The sequence below is a fragment of the Ranitomeya imitator genome, chromosome 2 (assembly GCF_032444005.1).
Source record: "Ranitomeya imitator isolate aRanImi1 chromosome 2, aRanImi1.pri, whole genome shotgun sequence".
In the NCBI taxonomy this organism is placed as follows: Eukaryota; Metazoa; Chordata; class Amphibia; order Anura; family Dendrobatidae; genus Ranitomeya; species Ranitomeya imitator.
The window spans coordinates 155,839,658-155,862,540 of NC_091283.1; the positions used below are offsets into that span (position 1 = coordinate 155,839,658).

At 46.6% G+C, this 22,883-nt stretch overlaps 2 protein-coding genes across 3 annotated transcripts in view; one reads left to right on the forward strand and one right to left on the reverse strand.

Annotated features, from left to right (window-relative positions):
* NUP214 (nucleoporin 214) overlaps positions 1-1,475 on the forward strand; it is a 69,022-nt gene extending 67,547 nt beyond the window's left edge. For both annotated transcript variants that reach the window (XM_069747536.1, XM_069747537.1), the window contains exons 35-37: positions 806-969; positions 1,057-1,081; positions 1,261-1,475. In XM_069747536.1, coding sequence (XP_069603637.1) covers positions 806-969; positions 1,057-1,081; positions 1,261-1,297 — 226 coding nt within the window. In that variant the 3' untranslated portion in view covers positions 1,298-1,475. The remainder of the gene's footprint in view (positions 1-805; positions 970-1,056; positions 1,082-1,260) is intronic.
* Positions 1,476-14,116: 12,641 nt separating this feature from the next.
* FAM78A (family with sequence similarity 78 member A) lies at positions 14,117-21,485 on the reverse strand. The gene is made up of 3 exons (XM_069747538.1): positions 21,135-21,485; positions 18,773-19,255; positions 14,117-14,697 (listed from the first exon to the last, which is right to left on the reverse strand). Exons 2-3 carry the CDS (start codon positions 19,198-19,200, stop codon positions 14,169-14,171), a joined length of 957 nt encoding a protein of 318 aa, XP_069603639.1. The 5' UTR covers positions 19,201-19,255; positions 21,135-21,485; the 3' UTR covers positions 14,117-14,168.
* Positions 21,486-22,883: the final 1,398 nt, after the last annotated feature.

Genomic DNA, 22,883 nt, shown 5'->3' on the forward strand with positions numbered 1-22,883 from the left:
ACGTGCAGTCCCAAGTAATACTACACAATGCTGTATTATGGGGGTGTACCGTCAGTATTACGTGCAGTCCCAAGTAATACTACACAATGCTGTATTATGGCGGTGTACCGTCAGTACTACGTGCAGTCCCAAGTAATACTACACAATGCTGTATTATGGGGGTGTACCGTCAGTACTACGTGCAGTCCCAAGTAATACTACACAATTCTGTATTATGGGGGTGTACCGTCAGTACTACGTGCAGTCCCAAGTAATACTATATAACGGTGTATTATGGGGTGTACCCTCACTACTACGTGTAGTCCCAAGTAATACTATACAACGCTGTATTATGGGGGTGTACCATCAGTACTACATGCAGTCCCAAGTAATACTATACAACACTGTATTATGGGGGTGTACTGTCAGTACTACATGCAGTCCCAAGTAATACTACACAACGCTATATTATGAGGGTGTAGCTCCAGTTCTACCTGCAGTCCTATGCAAAGCTACATATGATGCTGTATTATAGGGGTGTAGCGCCAATTCTACCTGCAGTCCTATGTAACATTACACAGTGTATTGAGATAGTGTTGATGTATCTGCAACACTATGTAACATTGCAAGTTGCAGAACATAATACTGGAAAAAAAATGCCTTTTTTTTTTTTTTTTTAAAGTCCCAGAGGTTACTTTAATAATCTTATTGTCCTAAGTGGCCTGTCTGGGCTTCTCTGCACCGTACGGTGACGGCAGATGATTTGTTTTAGCCGCTGTAGTATCCGTTATTCCCATCTGACTTTCCGTCTCTTCGATACTTACAGTTTTGGTAGCAGCGGTGGTGGCACCACCACATTTGGCAGCTTGGCCAACCAGAGTGCCCCGTCCTTTGGCGTGCTGTCCCAGCAGAGCAGTGGGTTTGGCGCACAGGGTAGCGGCTTTGCATTCGGTCCTGGCAACAGTGGAGCTGCTCCTGGAAGTGGCGGAGGTATGTCACCCACGATGCTGGCGCAGAAGCCTCTCTCCATGACATTTCTCATGGGCTGATGATAACCGCAGTCTCTTTGCTTTCCAGGTTTCTCATTTGGCGCCACAAACCAGTAAGTATTCCCAGACGTGTGAAGATGGAGCCCCCTGGCCATACAGTGAGGCGTGCCCCAGCTGTGCCAGGCCCCACCGCCGCAGTTCTGCCTGTGCAGGGCTTTACGCCGGAGCCGTGGATCAGCGTTTATGGCCGGTCGGGTTTGCTCCTCTCACCTCCGTGTTCACTGTCTCACAGGTCTTCGTCAGCATTCGGGGGAGGCTGGAGGAGCTGAGGGAGGTGGGCGCACAAGAGGAGGCGGATTTTACTTTTTGGATTTGCTTCTTGGATCTTCTCCACCCACAGCGAGTGACTGGCACTGTCCTCTAATTTGCCGCAGTCATTTGTTAATGTTTTATGCTTTTCCCCCTCGTTTCCCACCCAGTCCTTCAATAAATAGTGATGTTTTTGGAGTTGTCCTGGTTTATTTGTACCAAGGGTTTATGCCCACTCGGAGAGTGATCGGACATGCTGTTGGTGCAGCCTCTCCTCTCACCAGTGTACTCTATATACGGACCCCCGTCCCCTGTGGTGGTCCCGTGATTCTGAGGCATTTTAACACTGGAGCATTACTGATAAATACCGTATGTTAATACTTGATATACTGTTCATATTTTCTCCTTAATATAACTTGTATCCTGTTGTTAAAGGGGTCTTTGAGCCATCTACACTTTCAAATTGGTGTAAGATGATGAAAGAAGACATGCTCTCCTATCCCACCCCTTCTGTTCTAATGTGCTGTGGGCCCCCAGCTCTGTGCTTGTAGAGGTGACCGGTCGGATGGAAGCCATGTTGGATAAGTGAGGTAATGCTTATTGTTTTGCCCTATTCTAAGTGGGTTAGGCAAAAAAAAGTGTGAGGCTGGACAACCCCTTTAAATTTAAACAGCGTTAATGGTGTAGGGTAAAATAGGATTATGGAAATCAGATTATGGATTATAGATATATAGATTATGGAATCAGAAATCTAAAACATTTGCTGGATCCTGGTCCAGCGGACAAATCAGTATTTTCTGGGTGCTGTATGGAGCTTTGCGAGCCCTCTGAGAGCACCAGGGGCAGTTGAAGGCCTGCTGCCACCCCACCTATTGGACCTCGAATAGTAACGCTGCCCCCAGTGCAGAATCCTGACAAGACCACAGCTGTTATGATACAATACTGCCTCCCTCTGGGCAAGTATATAATTACAGTTGTGATACTGCCCCTTGTGGTCAGGAATGTGATTAGTTTCTCCAGCCTCTATGCCGCAGCCTCCTGGTTCCTCTATTCTGCCATATTACATAGTAACATAGTTAGTAAGGCCGAAAAAAGACATTTGTCCATCCAGTTCAGCCTATATTCCATCATAATAAATCCCCAGATCTACGTCCTTCTACAGAACCTAATAATTGTATGATACAATATTGTTCTGCTCCAGGAAGACATCCAGGCCTCTCTTGAACCCCTCGACTGAGTTCGCCATCACCACCTCCTCAGGCAAGCAATTCCAGATTCTTACTGCCCTAACAGTAAAGAATCCTCTTCTATGTTGGTGGAAAAACCTTCTCTCCTCCAGACGCAAAGAATGCCCCCTTGTGCCCGTCACCTTCCTTGGTATAAACAGATCCTCAGCGAGATATTTGTATTGTCCCCTTATATACTTATACATGGTTATTAGATCGCCCCTCAGTCGTCTTTTTTCTAGACTAAATAATCCTAATTTCGCTAATCTATCTGGGTATTGTAGTTCTCCCATCCCCTTTATTAATTTTGTTGCCCTCCTTTGTACTCTCTCTAGTTCCATTATATCCTTCCTGAGCACCGGTGCCCAAAACTGGACACAGTACTCCATGTGCGGTCTAACTAGGGATTTGTACAGAGGCAGTATAATGCTCTCATCATGTGTATCCAGACCTCTTTTAATGCACCCCATGATCCTGTTTGCCTTGGCAGCTGCTGCCTGGCACTGGCTGCTCCAGGTAAGTTTATCATTAACTAGGATCCCCAAGTCCTTCTCCCTGTCAGATTTACCCAGTGGTTTCCCGTTCAGTGTGTAATGGTGACATTGATTCCTTCTTCCCATGTGTATAACCTTACATTTATCATTGTTAAACCTCATCTGCCACCTTTCAGCCCAAGTTTCCAACTTATCCAGATCCATCTGTAGCAGAATACTATCTTCTCTTGTATTAACTGCTTTACATAGTTTTGTATCATCTGCAAATATCGATATTTTACTGTGTAAACCTTCTACCAGATCATTAATGAATATGTTGAAGAGAACAGGTCCCAATACTGACCCCTGCGGTACCCCACTGGTCACAGCGACCCAGTTAGAGACTATACCATTTATAACCACCCTCTGCTTTCTATCACTAAGCCAGTTACTAACCCATTTACACACATTTTCCCCCAGACCAAGCATTCTCATTTTGTGTACCAACCTCTTGTGCGGCACGGTATCAAACGCTTTGGAAAAATCGAGATATACCACGTCCAATGACTCACCGTTGTCCAGCCTATAGCTTACCTCTTCATAAAAACTGATTAGATTGGTTTGACAGGAGCGATTTCTCATAAACCCATGCTGATATGGAGTTAAACAGTTATTCTCATTGAGATAATCCAGAATAACATCCCTCAGAAACCCTTCAAATATTTTACCAACAATAGAGGTTAGACTTACTGGCCTATAATTTCCAGGGTCACTTTTAGAGCCCTTTTTGAATATTGGCACCACATTTGCTATGCGCCAGTCCTGCGGAACAGACCCTGTCGCTATAGAGTCACTAAAAATAAGAAATAATGGTTTATCTATTACATTACTTAGTTCTCTTAGTACTCGTGGGTGTATGCCATCCGGACCCGGAGATTTATCTATTTTAATCTTATTTAGCCGGTTTCGCACCTCTTCTTGGGTTAGATTGGTGACCCTTAATATAGGGTTTTCATTGTTTCTTGGGATTTCACCTAGCATTTCATTTTCCACCGTGAATACCGTGGAGAAGAAGGTGTTTAATATGTTAGCTTTTTCCTCGTCATCTACAACCATTCTTTCCTCACTATTTTTTAAGGGGCCTACATTTTCAGTTTTTATTCTTTTACTATTGATATAGTTGAAGAACAGTTTGGGATTAGTTTTACTCTCCTTAGCAATGTGCTTCTCTGTTTCCTTTTTGGCAGCTTTAATTAGTTTTTTAGATAAAGTATTTTTCTCCCTATAGTTTTTTAGCGCTTCAATGGTGCCATCCTGCTTTAGTAGTGCAAATGCTTTCTTTTTACGGTTTATTGCCTGTCTTACTTCTTTGTTTAGCCACATTGGGTTTTTCCTATTTCTAGTCCTTTTATTCCCACAAGGTATAAACCGCTTACACTGCCTATTTAGGATGTTCTTAACCATTTTCCATTTATTATCTGTATTCTTATTTCTGAGGATATTGTCCCAGTCTACCAGATTAAGGGCATCTCTAAGCTGGTCAAACTTTGCCTTCCTAAAGTTCAATGTTTTTGTGACTCCCTGACAAGTGCCCCTAGTGAAAGACAGGTGAAACTGTACAATATTGTGGTCGCTATTTCCTAGATGCCCGACCACCTGCAGATTTGTTATTCTGTCAGGTCTATTAGATAGTATTAGGTCTAAAAGTGCTGCTCCTCTGGTTGGATTCTGCACCAATTGTGAAAGATAATTTTTCTTGGTTATTAGCAGAAACCTGTTGCCTTTATGGGTTTCACAGGTTTCTGTTTCCCAGTTAATATCCGGGTAGTTAAAGTCCCCCATAACCAGGACCTCATTATGGGTTGCAGCTTCATCTATCTGCTTTAGAAGTAGACTTTCCATGGTTTCTGTTATATTTGGGGGTTTGTAACAGACCCCAATGAGAATTTTGTTACCATTTTTCCCTCCATGAATTTCAACCCATATGGACTCGACATCCTCATTCCCTTCGCTAATATCCTCCCTTAAAGTGGACTTTAGACAAGACTTTACATAGAGACAAACCCCTCCTCCTCTCCGATTTTTACGATCCTTTCTAAACAGACTGTAACCCTGTAAGTTAACTGCCCAGTCATAGCTTTCATCTAACCATGTCTCGGTTATTCCCACTATGTCAAAGTTACCTGTAGATATTTCTGCTTCTAGTTCTTCCATCTTGTTTGTCAGGCTTCTGGCGTTTGCGAGCATGCAGTTTAGAGGATTTTGTTTTGTTCCAATCTCCTCACTGTGGATTGTTTTAGAAATGTTCTTACCTCCCTTCTGAGTATGTTTTCCTGGGTCGTCTTTGTTCGAGTCTAATGTTTTTCTTCCCGTCCCCTCTTCTTCTAGTTTAACGTAATTTCAGACTCCAGAATCCTGCACTTTGTGTCACCGATGAGCCCGAGACCCGGATCATTGCAGCAACCGTGCCACCAGAACTGGAGGTGAACCCTGACCTCTCTAGGATTTACATTTCGGTTGTGTTTTGCACAGGGGTAGGCTATGCTGTGCAGTCGATTATTCTGTTATCAGCCGTTTCAGACTAGAGTGGGAGTCTGAATATGGAGAGGGTAGGACTGCACTAGTCAGCTTTCCATAACCGGTGCTGAGGATGGAATGATGGAAATTTGAACGAGGGTGATCCATAAAAAAAAATCTGACTAATCACACTCGGCTTTTTGTGAAGGGTTCTACGGCAAATCTGAATTTGTATTAATTGACAAGGGCACCTTCCCTGGCCGCAGGAAGGGTTAATACCCAGCTACGCCTCTGCGCCCAGGGAAATGTGTGTCATCCCAGCCCGGTGAAGAGAAGTTACCAGCCGCCCGCTCAATATCTGTTTATTAGCGGTGTCCTCGGATTACTTATCGGGTCTAATCAGTGCGGGCGCAGCCGCCGGACAAGGACGGATGCAATGCCCTTGTAGTGGTGTCTGGGTCTGCGCCATTATTATCATGCAGGGGGAATGTTCTGTGTCTGGATTCACCGCTCTCAGCCGCTGTGTAATCCCCACGCCGTTATGAAACTAGGCTGATCCGGCCGTGCTGGACGCTGTGGGGAGGTGAGGATAGGCACTGGGGAGATTTCACATTACTCTAACCCAATTCCATAGCTGCAGCGTGCGTCGCGAGACTCGCCCTGTCGCCCTCGAGACTTGCTCTGTCGCCCGTGAGCTGCGAGACTCGCCCTGTCGCCCTCCAGACTCACCCGGGCGCTGTCTTACTGTGTCGCGCACATGTTGTGAAACTCTAAGGCCATGTTCACACGTTCCTGATTTCCCTGCTGTTTTTTCTGCACTAAAAACCGCAGCTCTTGGCAGAAAACGCAGGTGCGTTTTTTGATGCGGTTTTTAGTGCAGTTTCTGTGTGTTTTCTAGGAAGATTTTTTAGGGTTAAAATGGCTGAGAATACCCTAACCCTACCCCTAACCCTAGTTCTAACTGTAGTGGGGGAAAAAAATAAAAAAATTCTTTTTATTTTATTATTGTTACTACCTATGGGGGTGATAAGGGGGGGCATTTACCTTTTTTTTTTTATTTTGATCACTGTGAGGTTATCACAGTGATCAAAATGTGCCTGGAACGAATCTGCCGGCCGGCAGATTCGGCGGGCGCACTGCGCATGCGCCCGCCATTTTGGAAGATGGCGGCGCCCAGGGAGGAGACGGCCAGACGGACGGACACCGGGAGGCCCGGTAAGTATAAGGGGGAGAGATTAGGGCACGGGGGGGTGGCATCGGAGCATGGGGGGGTGGGATTGGAGCACGGGGGGGCAGCCACACTGCAGCGGTTCTGCACCACAAACCGCAGAAAACCCGCAGATATTTTTTTCGTCTGCGGGTTTGACCTCACAATGGAGGTCAATGGGTGCAGAACCGCTGCAGTTCCGCAAAAAGAAGTGACATGGTACTTCTTTTTTACCGCAGCTATTTAGCGCGGCTTTTTTTTGGGATTTTCCGCAATGTGGGCACAGCAGTTCCTGTTTTCCATAGGGTACATTGTAATGTACCCTGCATGGAAAACAGCTGCGGACCCGCAGCGGGAAAATCGCGGTGGTTCCGCATGAAAAAAAGGATGGTGTGAACATGGCCTAAGCTAGCCCACCCACTGTGAAACTCCTGATATTTCCTGTGTGCTACTAGACATGTCGCTTGCACCGTGAGGCCCCCTGTCGCCCATATGCCGTTTCACCATGTTGCCTGCACACTGCGAGACTTGCCATGCTGCCCACATGCCATGATATTTAACATGTTGCCCGTGTGGTGCAACACTCGCCATATTGACCAAGCGCTGTGGTGTTCCCAGGTTGTGGCATCACAGCCATGTTCTGGGCCGATAATGAGGTTGTGATACCAAGCTGAAGCCGCAACATCTCTTAAGGCCGCTCTCGCTTCCTTCTACCGTCCGGCTGACGTGCGTCATTCTGGTTTCAGTTTCATTGTTGTGCAAATTCTCAGCCACAGGTGCAGAACCACACGGAAAAGTGCAAAGGCCGAGAGCGTCTCATGGCAGGAACCAGACCGCAGGCTGCTGCACAAGCAGCAAGCTCATGCCAGGGGGCATAATGCCCGGGAAGGCTTGTTACTGCCGCCCTGTGCAGATAAATATTACTGCTACATGTGCTCAGATGCCCCCTCCCCCAGCGCAGAGACTACGGGGCCGCGCTATCATCTGTGACACCGGCCACAGCCGAATATAAATAGTCTTTCTATATATATGGTGGGATAGTAACAGGAGTGTCTACAGCTCGTCCCTGACAGCCGGGGGGCCGCGCTGCAAGCATCCGACCCCGGCTACATCCCTCCGGCTTCAACTGATGATACAAACAGGTTTAGATACAGAAGCTCAGCAGACCATATTGGATTAGGTACACTGCTCAGCAATGTATCGCACAGGATAGGATTAGATACACGGCTCAGCAGACTATCACACGATAGGATTAGATACACAGCTCAACAGACAGTATCACACAGGATAGGATTAGATACACGGCTCAGCAGACAGTATCACACAGGATAGGATTAGATACACAGCTCAGACAGTATCACACAGGATAGGATTAGATACACGGCTCAGCAGACAGTATCACACAGGATAGGATTAGATACACAGCTCAGCAGCCAGTATCACCCAGGATAGGGTTAGATACACAGCTCAGCAGCAGTATAAGGCTACTTTCTCACTAGTGTCGGCCCGTCGCAGTGCGTCAGGCCGATGTACCGACGCATCCTGTGACATTGCAGCACAACGGGGGCAGCGGATGCATTATTACAACGCACCCGTTGCCCCTTTGTGAGTTGTGGGGAGGAGGAGCAACGTTTTTTGGTGCCGACGGTCCACCACAACACGACGCAACCGTCACACGACGCAACCGTCACACGACGGTTGCAACGTGTAGCAATGCGTCGCTAATACAAGCCTATGGAGAAAAAACGCATCCTGCAAACAACTTTGCAGGATGCGTTTCTTTCTGCAAAACGACGCATTGCGACGTGCGTCGTACGATGCTAGTGTGAAGGTAGCCTTACACTGGATAGGTTTCGATACACAGCTCTGCAGAAGGTATCACACAGGAAAGGATTAGATACACAGCTCAGCAGACAGTATCACACAGGATAGGATTAGATACACGGCTCAGCAGACTCGGGATAGGATTAGATACACAGCTCAGCAGACTCAGGATAGGATTAGATACACGGCTCAGCAGACAGTATCACACAGGATAGGATTAGATACACGGCTCAGCAGACAGGATCACACATTACTATACAAGCACACGTATGTTCGGCTGTTTTTGCCCCTTCTCCCCGGTTTCCCTCCTCTGTGCAGATGTTCTTTCAGGATTTCCTGCCCAATGATCTTAGAGGAGATGAAGGCGACTTCCTCTTCATTTATAACCACACAAGGGCTACAGAGAAGGAAGTAGCTTATGTAGTGATGGGGGTAGTGCTGTGGTACTGAGTGTAGCACACAGTAGGCTTAGATACATGACCCAAGACAAGGCTGCACGGGACAGGCTTCGATACAGCCGCTCAGCAGTGCAATGTCCTGGGGATTTTGGTAATGGTTTGGTGAGGTGGAATGAGATTCGTGTAGAAGTAAAAGCGCAGACTGAAGATGGAGAATTTACAGCTGCAAACCAATCAGATAATTCCTAAGGCTACGTTCACACTAGCGTTCGGCTAGTGTGCGTCGCGCTAGCGTCGGGCGACGCAGCGGCGACGCACGCGTCATGCGCCCCTATGTTTAACATGGGGGCCGCATGCGTTTTTGCTTGTTGCGTTTTCCGACACGTGCGTCTTTTTTGACGCTAGCGTCGGACCAAGAAAACACAACAAGTTGCATTTTTCTTGCGTCCGATTTTCGTCAAAAAACGACGCACGCGTCGAAAAACGCAGCGTTTTTGCGTTCGTTTGCACGCGTTTTTCGGTGCATCGCAGCGGCGCACAACGCTAGTGTGAACGTAGCCTCATCTCCAACAAGCACTGGAAAAAGAATAGCTAGAGTCTGATTGGCTGTTAAGAGACAATCGAGTTCAATATGATTGAGCAATGCTGATCATCCATAACAGCCAATCAGAACTTAGTTCACCTTTTAATAGTGCAGATTAGCAAATGAAAGCTGAAGTCTGATTGGTTGCTATGGAGAACCTGGCAACCATTAACTTTAATAACCTGAGTGTTGACACCCTTGGATGTATGCCGGAAGGTAAATGACTTCTCTCAATTCCATGCGTTGCGCCATTATTCAGCCCGAGCCTCCTGGTTTATGAAGAGGACTTCAGTGAAGACTGACGCTGGAGAAGATGACGGATGACACAATGTCAGGGACTTAGGTTTCCAGTAAATATCACGATTGCTATGCAATCCTGTCATTTCACATTCTCATTCAATGAACTAAAAAATGGAAACCACAAAATTCAATTATTTCATTGTACAGTGAAGATGTGAGACCCAAATCCAATGCCTGAAAAATGTCTGCATGCGTGAATATTGGAGCCCCCATAAGTGAGCAATCACCGAAATACATCTATTTGGCTGGGACTGCCAAAACTCCATCAGTCCAGAGCCCCTCGGGGAGACCAGACGCGGAGGCCGCAGCCGCTCATTATTAGGGGATCCTCCCACTGAATACAAGCCACTAAATCCGCAAGGAGGATGCAGCCGAGATCACAGCAGATCCCCAGCATAATCTGACCCTACCCTTCCATCGTAACCCCCTAAGCCCAACATCCCAACCTTAACCCCTAAGCCTTAATGCTCCATGCACATTAGACTAATGTTAGCTGATCCGCTAAAGTATGTGGGGGTTCCAGCCAACTTGTTGGGGGAAATGTTGATCGCTTATGTCCGATTCTGGATTGCGCATTCCATTATTCTCCTGGAGATAAGTCGCCATCAGAGATGTCAGTCTGCGACTTTCTCATAGAGAACACAGAACGTTTGGCTGTATAAGCGCTCCTGTGTATTTGAGGGATGGCCAAGATGGCTGCCGGATTAAAAATCAACTGAATCATCGTTCAGCTGACGGGCGTCTAATAATTGCTGGCCTTACATATTATACTTAGCACTACAACCCTAATATCCCAACCCTAAACCTATCCCTTTTGTAACCATTTTAAGGCTGGATTCACATTAGCATATAGTGTCCGTGTTCACATGAGAGAATCGCAGCACAAATGCGGAGAAGACGGAGAAAGTAATATCTCCATATCCTCCATTGCTAACATCCACGGTAATCACACTGCACTCAGATGACATTCGAGTGCAGTCCGATGTTTCAAATGCACCCATAGACTTGTATCGATTCTCAGATCGGCATGAGAAAGTTATCGTAGATCTGAGCTGCCATGGAGAATTACCCTGTTCTGGGTGATATCCGGTAAAACATGTCATGGCACTTGGCCTTGTTATACACTCGTGTGAGAGAGCTCTAAGATTCTGGATCAACAACAAAATTTCGATTTTTCTGCATAAATGATCAATGTGGCATCTTGATGCACCTGGAGTGGGGTTCTGCAACTTGTGGCTTGCCAGCTATTGGGATACTCCGACTCCCAGTATATTGCCAGGGCAAGGTAGGGTGAGCTGTATCCCAACAGCTGGAGAGCCCCTGCTTCAGTCAAGTAGTCAAGCCCAACAAGGGTCCAGAGAAGTGGTGCCGCTGCTGCAGACGGACTCCATTCCTTACATATCTGACTGTGATGAAAAGAGACAGTACAGGTACAAAGGAAAACAACATTTTGCAATTAGAAACCCAGACTTTATCCAATCTATGAACCATCTCATTTTTATAGGGATCATCTGCAAGACGGGGGCATGTGTGTCCCACTTTCTGGGTTGTTGGCGTTCCTGGCCGGGTTGGAGATAACCTTCTGCTTCTCTCCCGCAGTCTGACGGGGACGGAACAGTGCAAGCTACCCCCAAATCAGCGAGCAATCCAGTAGAAAGCGTAAGGATAATGAAGCCTCACTGGACCATGGCAATCTTATAGTCCATGATCAGGGTACAAATCAATATGGCTGCCAACATAAGATCCCACAGGGGTTATCTCCAAACTTCTTCCAGTAATTTGGCTGATTTGATGTAGCGTGATCTTTGAAGTATAGAAAATAACCCAGTGAAAACTGCAGTGGTGGCCATAATAGATTGACTTCATTTTCCAGATACCGATATGACTTAGAATTAGAACTTTTACCATTACAGAAAACATCTCTAGGACTATTTCTTCATGTGTGCCCGTTCTGTGAGTTGACACGTTACTAGCATACTTCTAATAATTAGCAGGTAGTCTCGTGGTGACGGCTCCAGCATTTCATCAGCAGTTTTTATTTGTACCATCGTTCAAAATTTTTATGGAAAAAAAAAAGCAGCTGCATTAAATAAGGGACATGGAAGCAATGCCCTGCAAGGCTCACCACCCCCTACTATCTATGGACTATATTACCCCTGAGTATCAATAGAATTACAGCAATTGTATGCCTCATACCGTGGCCTCAATAAAGCCCACCTCATACCATGGCCTCAATAAAGCCCACCTCATACCATGGCCACAATAAAAATAAAAAAATACCCAGAATAAAATTACTAAAAATCAGCACAGTTAAAACCAGGCATAAAACATACTCCAAAATGCGATTACAAACAAAAAAGGAAGGAGTACCAAACTACCCATAGATTAGTATCAAAATATTTATTAAATATCAATAAAATAGCAAGTACCATAAACAAAATTGTAAAAGAATTACCGGGTATATGAACAACAAATTAAATAGTGAAGGATACATACACAGAAGTCCGACACAAATGCTTATATGTAAACAGGACTGGGATTTGGATCACTATATATAATGCAAAACTATCACAGCAAGATAGGCATGTTTGGGGTTACTAAAAAACACATTTAGGGTATGTGCACACGTTCAGGATTGCATCAGGATTTGGTCAGGATTTTTCATCAGTATTTGTAGCCAAAACCAGGAGTGGGTGATAAATGCAGAAGTGGTGCATATGTTTCTATTATACTTTTCCTCTAATTGTTCCACTCCTGGTTTTGGCTACAAATACTGATGAAAAATCCTGACCAAATCCTGATGCAATCCTGAACGTGTGCACATACCCTAATACCACAACTATGGCCCCATATAAACACCCAGATTTTAGAACGATATGCACAGCCCCACATGAAACGCGCGTTGGGGCTGCGTAGTCTGACCTTCTGCAAGGATTTATTAGGGTGAGACACTATACAATTTTGGTTTTGATGCATATCGTTCTAAAATCCCAGTCCTGTTTACATATAAGCATTTGTGTCGGACTTCTGTGTTTGTATCCTTCACTATTTAATTTGTTGTCCATATAATTCTTTTACAATTTTGTTTATGGTACTTGCTATTTTATTGATATTTAATAAATATTTTGACACTAATCTATGGGTAATTTGGTACTCCTTCCTTTTTTGTTTGTCGTAGCCACAATAAAGCTCACTTCGAACCTCTGCCTCAATAAAGTCCACTTCATACAGCAGCCTCAATAAAGCCCACCTCATACTGTGGCCTAAATAAAGTCCACCTCAAACATCGGCCTCAATAAAGTCCACCTTGACCCTTGGCATCAATAAAGCCCACTTCATAGCACGGCCTCAATTAAGCTCACCAAACCTCGGCCTCAATAGATCTCACCTCATACCTCTGCTTCGAAAAAGCCCACCTCATACCATGGCTTCAATAAAGCTCAGCCAAACCTCGGCCTCAATAGATCTCACCTCAAACCTCAGCCTTAATAAAGCCCACCTCTTACTATGGCCTCAATAAATCCCACCTCATATTACGACCTCAATAAAGCCCACCGTTAACTACATAAAGTCCACTTGATACCTCGGCCTCAATAAAGACTACCTGATATTTCAGCCTCAACAAAGCCCACCTCATACCTCAGCCTTAATAAAGCCCGCCTTATACCAATGCCTCAATAACGCCCACAGCATAGTTACATAAAGCCTACTTCATACCTCAGCCTCAATAAAGCACACCTCATATCTCGGACTCAATAAAGCCCACCTCATGCCTCAGCTTCAATTAAGCCCACCTCACACTTTGGCTACACTACAGTCTATTCCAATACCTGAGGTTCAGCCATGTCCACCCCTGCTCATCAGCTTCACTAGGGTTTACTCAGAGTCCTCCATTTTCACTAGAGGCAGCACACAAACATTACCGCCTCTCGGGATAGAGGGATCTTTTGTTGATGATCCTTTGGCAATTTTTTTGACAATTAGAAGAACATTTTCGGAGTCAATAAAGCAACATAAATAACACACAATTCAGAAAAACAAGAATCTCCAGAGAATGTCTCCAACTTCATGGGTCATGGATAATCAAAGACTGTACACCCAGCCTGACATGAAAAAGGATCTGTGCGGTGGACGGGCAGGATGATAAACCCTGAATGAGTGTCTACAGACATTGCATTAAAACCTTTTTCACTGTCTAACCCCATGTTTGGTGATGTCATTGAGTCCCAAACCATGGTCCGCCAGTATAAAAAAATAACACAGTGATGTCCCAAGGTCTGAAGGAAACAACAGCAGGACCCCAGACAATGCTTTTGGTTGATTTGTACGTCTTTATTAGCAGCTATTCCCTGGTTTGCCAGGTTCACCGGCGTTTGGGGGGTATAACGACCACGGCCGGTTTGTTTTTCGGTCTCCACATCAGCACCTGTGCGTCATTGGCATTCGGCTTTACGAGCGCGCTCGGTGGTATGGGCTCGTTTTTGTCAAGGACTTGGGGTTGTTCCTGTGCAAAAGGTTCCTGTAGTTTGGCTCGTTGACCTAACAGTAAGGTCGGCTTGATCTCAATCTCTAGTTTCATCCTCCACTTGATGGTGTGCAGAATGACGAGGTCTCCGCTCACCATGTTGATGGCCACAAGCCAAGTGGTAAAACTTTGGTCCCTTTGGATGCCAGTCAACATAGGCACATTGGAATCGCTGACAGGCACTGCCCATGTCACGCTCGGGTAGAAATTATCATTCATACTGACGGTAAACTTTGTGTCCCGCTTGGTTGGGCCGGTAACAGTGCAGGTCTCGGTAGTATTGCCATACCAGGGATAGTTGACGCCGTCTGAGTCGCTGATGGCGGGGATTTTACCATTCAGGAGGTCCGGAAGTTCCCAGCTAGACCTGAAGACAAGAACATAAATCAGAGCCGAACATGTGAAGACATATTATATACAGAGTCTTTATTAAAGGAGTGTCCCATCTGGGACATCTATGGTAACTATGTCCGACAGATTCAGGTCACGCCACTCGCCTTGTTTTCAGTAGACATGTAACTGCGCATGCGTGGCTCTCTCTTCGCTTGTATGGGTATTCCAAAAATTGCCAAGCAATTACTGGTGCCCCAAAACAACTGTATATAGAGAGCAATACATGCACAGACACCCCTCATTGCATGGCGGGGCGCTCAACTATGAGACATTTTAAAATGGGAATACTCCTTGAATAAATTCCATATTTTCACATATGCCTTGTGAATCAAATATCTGCTTGCGATCAATGAATAGGAGCATTCTTGTTTACATCCCTAAGTGGAAGTTTTGTTACTGTTGCATCCTGTGTAGACAATCCTCTGTGAGCTAAACCCATCAGCAGCACAAATCTCTCCCCCACCCCCGTCCTGATCGTTTGATGCAGTGTATCAGTCTGAAATCCAACTATTCCACTCTGAGGATGGTCCAGTCTGGATGCAATTGTAACAAACCCTCACATATATTAAAATAAAAACAGAAGTGGAACTCTAGTGGAGAAGTCATCTTCCTACTTATTAATTTGGGGGAAAAAAATACAAAAACAGTTCAATGGAAACCAGCTACTCAAGTGGCCAAGAATCTGCAATAAAAACTCCACCCAGGACATGGTCTCAGCGGTGCAGGTAGACGTCAATTCCCAAGCTGCTGCCGATCGCTCTAACCATCCGTGCCACATAATCAGGTATCAGGATAATTAAACGTCAGCCGAGAGAAACGTGCGCAGAGGCCAAATACTCCTCAGATCCCAATTAATAATCGCTGACCATGGAAGGGTCGTAATCCATTATCAGTTGCATCTCCCCCACACGGGCTCAAGAGATAGCAATTATTTGTAAGACCAAGATTAATAGCATACAATAAAATCTCCCAGCATCCCCTGGTGTGTCTCACCATGCTTCCTACAGTGGTGGCCATAAGCAGTTGATACAGGAAGGACAGAATAGGACTAACACACAAGACTGAGAGATGGAAAGAGAAGAGGGGTAGGGCTCTGCAAGTGACTGAGGAGACCAAACAAGAGTTCTCCAATAGCTCCAACGGCTGTTACAGTATGAAGTTCAGCTCTGGAAAACAAACTGCAGCTCGGAGTAGAATACTGTGCAGATCTAATGACCAGGGCCGTGCGCCAGTTATTTCCTCGGCACGGTAGCGATCTTGTGCCGGCGATGCTCTGATCGCTCTCACACGTGGGGTTTATCTGTCTGTGAACTTCCTGCTGTATCAAAGGCGGATTCTGTGCAGCGGAGAACATTGTATTCTGATCTTTTATCCTCGCCCCCGAACGGTCTTCCTGTTTTCAGTGGCATAGAGGACGCTTCCACAGACAGGAGGGTCTTCCTCTGACTGGAGGAGATTACTACGGGACCTTTGAGCGGAGGGTCCGGCGGCTGCGGTGCACACACAGGAGAGGGCTCATCAATGTATTGTAAGAACAGAGTCAGTAAGGGCAGCCATGGGGCATGCAGACGCAGGAGAATAGGATGAACCTTGCCTTGAGGCTGCACCACCACTGAAACATCCTGAAGACATGTCCAATATCTAAGGGTGGTTTCACACTTGCGTTTTTGTCTGCAGCGTTTTTTGCACAAAAAAACGCATGCGTTTTTTCCCTATATTTAACATTGAAAACGCATGCGTTTTTTGTTGTAAGCGTTTGGTCGCGTTTTGAAACGCATGCATTTTTTTGCTGCATGCGTTCTTTTTCAGAAATGCAACTCGTAGTATTTTTGAGAGGCGTTATTTTGACACACAAAAACGCACGCGTTTACATGCGTTTTTTCACCATGCGTTTTTTTTTTAAAACGCATGCGTTTTGAAACGCAAGTGTGAAACCAGCCTAAGCAAGCTAGGATGGAGATATTGATGTGGATGGTGATCTGATGTCACTCATGGACTCAAAGCCTTGTATCAGCGGCACAAAGCGTCACCTCCTTCATAACTCCTGACACAGACAAAACATAATTGATGCCGGATCCGCAGATCATAAAGTGACAAAAATAAAAAAAACACTTTATCTCCATGTCCTGGAAGTTCAAAAATAGCTAGTGTGTATACAATGGCAGGGAAGTGCGGGGGACCCCTGAAATCTGGAATTATCATTGCAGGAAAGGAAGGTGCTCAAATGGAATTTCCACCAGGAAACCGGGTCTACAGATATCTAGTGCTATGGACTGACTCAAAGGCAAACCATGACCCTACGCTAAGCTAAAAAGTCCTGGCAGGAAGCAAAGCCACAGCCATCACACACCTTTCTTCAGTGCTGCAGTGTGATTGACACTGTGGAGTGTAGATAGAATAACAATGGGGTCACTAGGGTGACACCAGAACTGTCAGGGAACGTGGGGTAACTGCTAGGGTAAACACATTGACGCAAAGATTTGGGGTATGCATGGAGCCAATGAGTTACAGGGATTTACATGTGGTTCCTGAAGTAACAACTAAGATACTGGGTTGTATACGGCTGCTCTGTTTTAACTTATTGATTGCTATGGGTCGGCAGACTGGGGAACTTTTCTGACAGGCCCATAGAAAATGTGCACTGCCGCTCCATCCTAGCAGGGAGTGCCTGCTTTGGCAATCAATGCAGGTACCAGCAATTAGACACCCACCAATCAGTAAGTTATGATAAGTGATAACTTATTTTCACTTGACAACCCCTTTAATTAATGACATAGTGATATGTTTATTGGTGAAATATTAGAAATATTAAAGTGCAAACAGAATACCCAAATACACAGAACATGGAGTTGCTGGGGTGAGTGAGGTACCCATGGCAATGCCTTTTTTTATTCTTCCCTGTCCTTCTCTATCTCATTTCACAAGGACGCGCCCTGCTCTCACTCCAACACTTAGTGAAGAGATCAGTCATTTTTAATATTCTCAAAGATAACGCTGGACGCCATGAAATATTACACCAGGAGAAACTTAAGTACCATCAAAAACGCCGACTATAGGAAGTTAGAAGATTAATATTTTACAATGCCTTGGAAGGTCGAGGAAAAAAAAAAAGAAAATTCCCAGAAGCAGCTTATATCAATGGAAGAGATGATGAGAATATGATCCAGAGGATTCAGTTCCAGCACTCACTCACATCCCACAACTCCACATTCTGTTTCATATATCGACCGCGTATTTTACTGTGATCCTTCAATGTGACTTATGTAATCAGGGCTGGTCCAGATGGTCGGGTCACTGGTTCCATCCTCCAGCAGCCGGTGGCACTGAGGGGGTCTTGCTGTTAACAGATCTGATACTTTTTTGAATGTTGTCACAGCCCTGCCACTTTACTTTGTCAAAGTTAAAGGATCACTCCCACTCAACAAACTTAACCACTTTCCTCTTTGCCACCAATTTACATCATGTTCTGAGCAGTTTTCATTTAGGATACTCGGTGGATATTCTCTGCAGGGTGTCTATCCACCCCATCCTGCCAAGACTGGAGTGTAAGCCCACAATTCACAGTCAGGAAGCGGTGGTAGGCCGCAGGGTTACTTCCTGGACACGAGATCATACTTATAATCTATTAATTCTACCCGTTTGTGAAATTCAAGCTGCACTGTCTAATAAACTTAGTTCAAGTAACACAGCTTTCCCAGGTGCCTGAGGGACAATTTTGCATATGCATGCAGCTCGCCCACCACCCATACAAGCATTCAGGACCTAAGGAACACTGCGTGACAACCTGCGGCAGCCATATTGGTAGTCAGTGAGCAGATATGAGTGATAACGCTCCCTTCTAATGTATTACAGTAACATTTCATTGGAAATTTGGCAGAATCCATTTCCGGATAAGAAGTTTACCCCATAGGGGTGGGTTATTGCACCTGATGGGGCGGATGCACCGTGAGGTCACTTGTTGTGAGTGACATGACCCCGGCGAATTCAGTGATACCAGATCATCGGAATTATACTGACAAATACCAGGGAGGCCCCCAGGGCACACTTACATTCCCAGGTCTCCATAGTGGTTGTAGAACTCCATGTGGTTACAGGCCTGGATCCAGCCAACCCTCCACGAGTCTTTCCCAGAGATCGGAGGCACTAGTACTTGGGCGCTGGCTCGGAAATGCGGGGTCCTGTATCGGAGGACGACGCTGGAGGACTCATCGATGCTGGTTGGGGTGGAGTCAATGGAGGCTTTGATGTCCAGCACGGCGATGGACTCTCTGAAGACTTTGGGTTTGCAGCTTAAGCTATGGATGCACCCCATAGTATTTAACACCAGGGCAATCTCAAGCAGGCTCAAGCAGTCCTGAGGGCGCCGACGCATGAAGACCTGCGCGTTTCTCCGGCCGGGTCCCTGCAGGTCGCGGCCAGGTGATACCTCGTCCCGATGGCTGTAGCTCAGATGGTAGATTTCTTTTGCTATATCCATAGAGATGGACTGAGGAGCATCTCAGTGCTGCAGCCTACGGAGCAGTCCTGGGTACCTGCAGAGAAGAACATGCCATTAAAATCCACCAAACTCTATTCATTGACAGAAAACAGAGATGTTGAAATGCCAATTGGAGCCGGCTTCTTCTTTTAAAGCTGCTAGCTGCTATTTCTGCGGTGCGCACAGAGGCAGAGCGGATATTCCTGGGTGGGAGAACTGCCGAGGATTTCTACCGCCTGGATTGGCATCAAAGCGACATGAGCGCCAGGTAGTGCTGACATACACCGCGATCACACGGAATTAGAAATGAAGGAGCAGCCATCCCCCGGCTAGAAACCGTCACATCACAGACAGCAAGCAGAGGACTGAGACGTTCCTGTATCACGGGAAAGTGACAGCGACCTGATTAATCAACTGGATTTCCAACCCTTTCCTGATCTGTTAGATCAGTTTCTGGGAAAGCTGAGTGACGTTGACAACCAACAAGTTCTTACACAGCTACCAAGTAGGTTGTCAGCCATTTATCCCAAAGTCCTAACAGTCTGCAACAGTATTGAAGTTGGCGATGTATACTGTGGACTTTCAGGAGCTACCACCTAGGTTGTCACCCAGCTTTCCTGCACCCCTGATTATCCCACAATGTTGGAGCAGGTGAGGTATACTGCTACTGTTCTGGAATACTTGAAAAGCTGGGTGAAGACAGACAAAAAGTCAGCAACCAGATTTCCCAGAGTTGGATAGAACAGCCATTCGCTTAGAAAATGTTGGCTGATGGTTTATCAAGTTATGCAGCAATGCAGGAGAGGGTGATGTGGACATTCTAGAGCCTAGGAAAGCTGGGTGATAACCAACCGATCTGCCATTACAGCTCCCACATCAGTTGTACTAAGCTTTCCTGCACCCTGATTGTCTATCTAGTTATGCAGCAATGCTGAAGTAGGTGAAGCTCCCACATGTGCTGTAACCCAGCTTTCCTACACTCCTGATTGTCTGAGGTTATGCAGCAATGCTGGCGTGCGTGATGTATGCTGCTGCTGTCTGTGGGACTAGAAAAGCTGGGTGACGATTAGGGAAAAACACAGCACCCAGTTTTCCAAAAATCTGATACGAAATTCATTTCTTTGCAAAATCTTGGTCCCATCTTCCATATAGTTCATGGTATTAAGCGCCGAGCTACTGCACGTGCAGACCCGAATTAACCCCTTCCTGGTGCCGCTGTCTCTTAGCACCACCACCTGAGGTGACAGCAGGGTGCATTAGTATGTGACCCCTTCATTTGCTGCTGAGCTCATTGGGAATCAGCGTTAGGGTATGTGCACACGTTGCGGATTCTCTGGGGATCCGCAGCGTTTTTTGAGGTGCAGAAACGCTGCAGATCCACAATTGATTTACAGTACAATGTAAATCAATGAGAAAAAAAAATGCTGTGCTCACTTTGCGGAAAATCCGCTGCGGAAACGCTGCGGTTTAAAAGAAGTAGCATGTCACTTCTTTTTTGTGAATCTGCAGCGTTTTGTACCCATTCCATTATAGAAAACCGCAGGAGTAAAAACCGCAGCAAATCCACAAGAAATCCGCAGCAAAAAAACGCACAAAAAACGCTGCGGAACCGCACAAAAAAAGCGACAAATCCACAGGTGCGTTTTCTGCCAGGAGAGAATCCGCACCAGAAATTCCTAAGCCTAATCCGCAACGTGTGCACATAGCCTTACTGTGCAATATCTGCTGTAGCATAATGCACCAAGATAGCGGAGCACACAGAACTGTTCCACCTCCTCGGCCAGGATCTGCAATACTGAGGGGGGCAGGCACAAGGGGTTAATCTATGGGGGTCTGCGCCCACACATGGAATGGAGAGCTGCTGGGTGTAAGCAGAGACCGGAGGCTTCACCGCTGACCCCGGAGCCGTGAATAAAAGATGGAATATTAAATACCTGTGCGAGGGGAAGAGAAGCCTCGTCTCCCGGGGCTGCCGCTCCGTGGCTGGGGGGCTGCCGCTCCGTGGCTGGGGGGCTGCCGCTCCGTGGCTGGGGGGCTGCCGCTCTGTGGCTGGGGGGCTACCTGCTGGCACTTTCCCCGGAGCCTGGCATGCTCCCAGCTGCAGTCAGCAGGCTCCTGTGCTCGCCGCAGGGTACAGCAGGGATTCCCGGCTTTGCCAGGCAGGGGTCAGCAGGGATCCCCCCGCCATGCCCGCCCAGCGGTCAGGACGAGAGTGGCGCTGGTGTGTCCTTGTCACCGCGTGTCATTGTCACCAGCGCTCTGACTCCCCACCCTGCAACAAGCACAGGAAACTTTACAAGAAGCACCCGAGGGAGCTGCCCGGCCCTCCTCCTCCCTGGGGAGGGACCCTGCGGAGGAGAGAAGTCACCCCGACTGTCAGCACACCCCGACTGTCAGCACACCCCGACTGTCAGCACAGGGAGAAGGCAGCCTCTACCAAGGAGAGTCCACAGCAGGAGGCTGCCCCTACTGTGGAGTGACGGGGGCTCCTCTAGACTGGGGCAAGGGTGCACACGTCTGCAGCAGTCACCTTCCAGGGTCCATATAGAGCTGTCCTCTGTCTGCTGGGGAGAAACTGCAGTGCAGGTCACCCATCAGCCTGCACAGCCAGGAGTGCAGGAGTAGTCATCATCCTCAGTGTCAAATGCAAGAGGATGGGCAAGCGGCTGGAGTAGTCACATCCAAGGTTTCAGACACAAGGGGCTGGGGTAGACATCATACTCAGTCTCAGGTGCAAGAGACTAGAGGAGTAGTCATTCAGAGTTTCAGCTAAAAGAGGTAGTCATCATCCAAGGTTTCATATGCAAGAAAGTGAAGCAGCTATCATCCAGAGGTAGTCATCAAAGATGGTCTCACTTGCAGGATGCAGTAGTAGTCATCATCCAGGGGCTCACTTGTGGGATGCAGTAGTAGTCTTCATCCAGGGGCTCACTTGTGGGATGCAGTAGTAGTCATCATCCAGGGTCTCACTTGTGGGATGCAGTAGTAGTCATCATCCAGGGGCTCACTTGTAAGATGCTGGTGTAGTCATCATCCAGGGTCTCATTTATAGGATGCTGGGGTAGTCATCATCCAGGGTCTCAGCTGTAGGATGCTAGAGTAGTCATCATCCAGGGTCTCAGATGTAAGATGCTGGAGTAGTCATCATCCAGAGTCTCATTTGTAAGATGCTGGAGTAGTCATCATCCAGGGTCTCAGCTGTAGGATGCTGGAGTAGTCATCATCCAGGGTCTCAGTTTTAAGATGCTGGAGTAGTCATCATCCAGAGTCTCAGTTATAAGATGCTGGAGTAGTCATCATCCAGGGTCTCACCTGTAGGATGCTGGAGAAGTCATCATCCAGGGTCTCAGTTTTAAGATGCTGGAGTAGTCATCATCCAGAGTCTCAGTTATAAGATGCTGGAGTAGTCATCATCCAGGGTCTCACCTGTAGGATGCTGGAGAAGTCATCATCCAGGGTATCAGGTGTAGGATGCTGGAGTAGTCATCATCCAGGGTCTCTGCTGTAAGATGCTGGAGTAGTCATCATCCAGGGTCACAGTTGTAAGATGGCTGGAGTAGTCATCATCCAGAGTCTCAGTTGTAAGATGCTGGAGTAGTCATCATCCAGGGTCTCAGTTGAAAGATGCTGGAGTAGTCATCATCCAGGGTCTCAGTTGTAAGATGGCTGGAGTAGTCATCATC

Bases quoted from the DNA above. Each gene is read 5' to 3' on its own strand.
- FAM78A (XM_069747538.1), bottom strand. From the start codon at position 19,200: ATGGATATAGCAAAAGAAATCTACCATCTGAGCTACAGCCATCGGGAC. The intron at 14,698-18,772 runs GTAAGTGTGCCC...TCTTGTCTTCAG, and splicing joins CACTATGGAGACCTGGGAAT to GTCTAGCTGGGAACTTCCGG.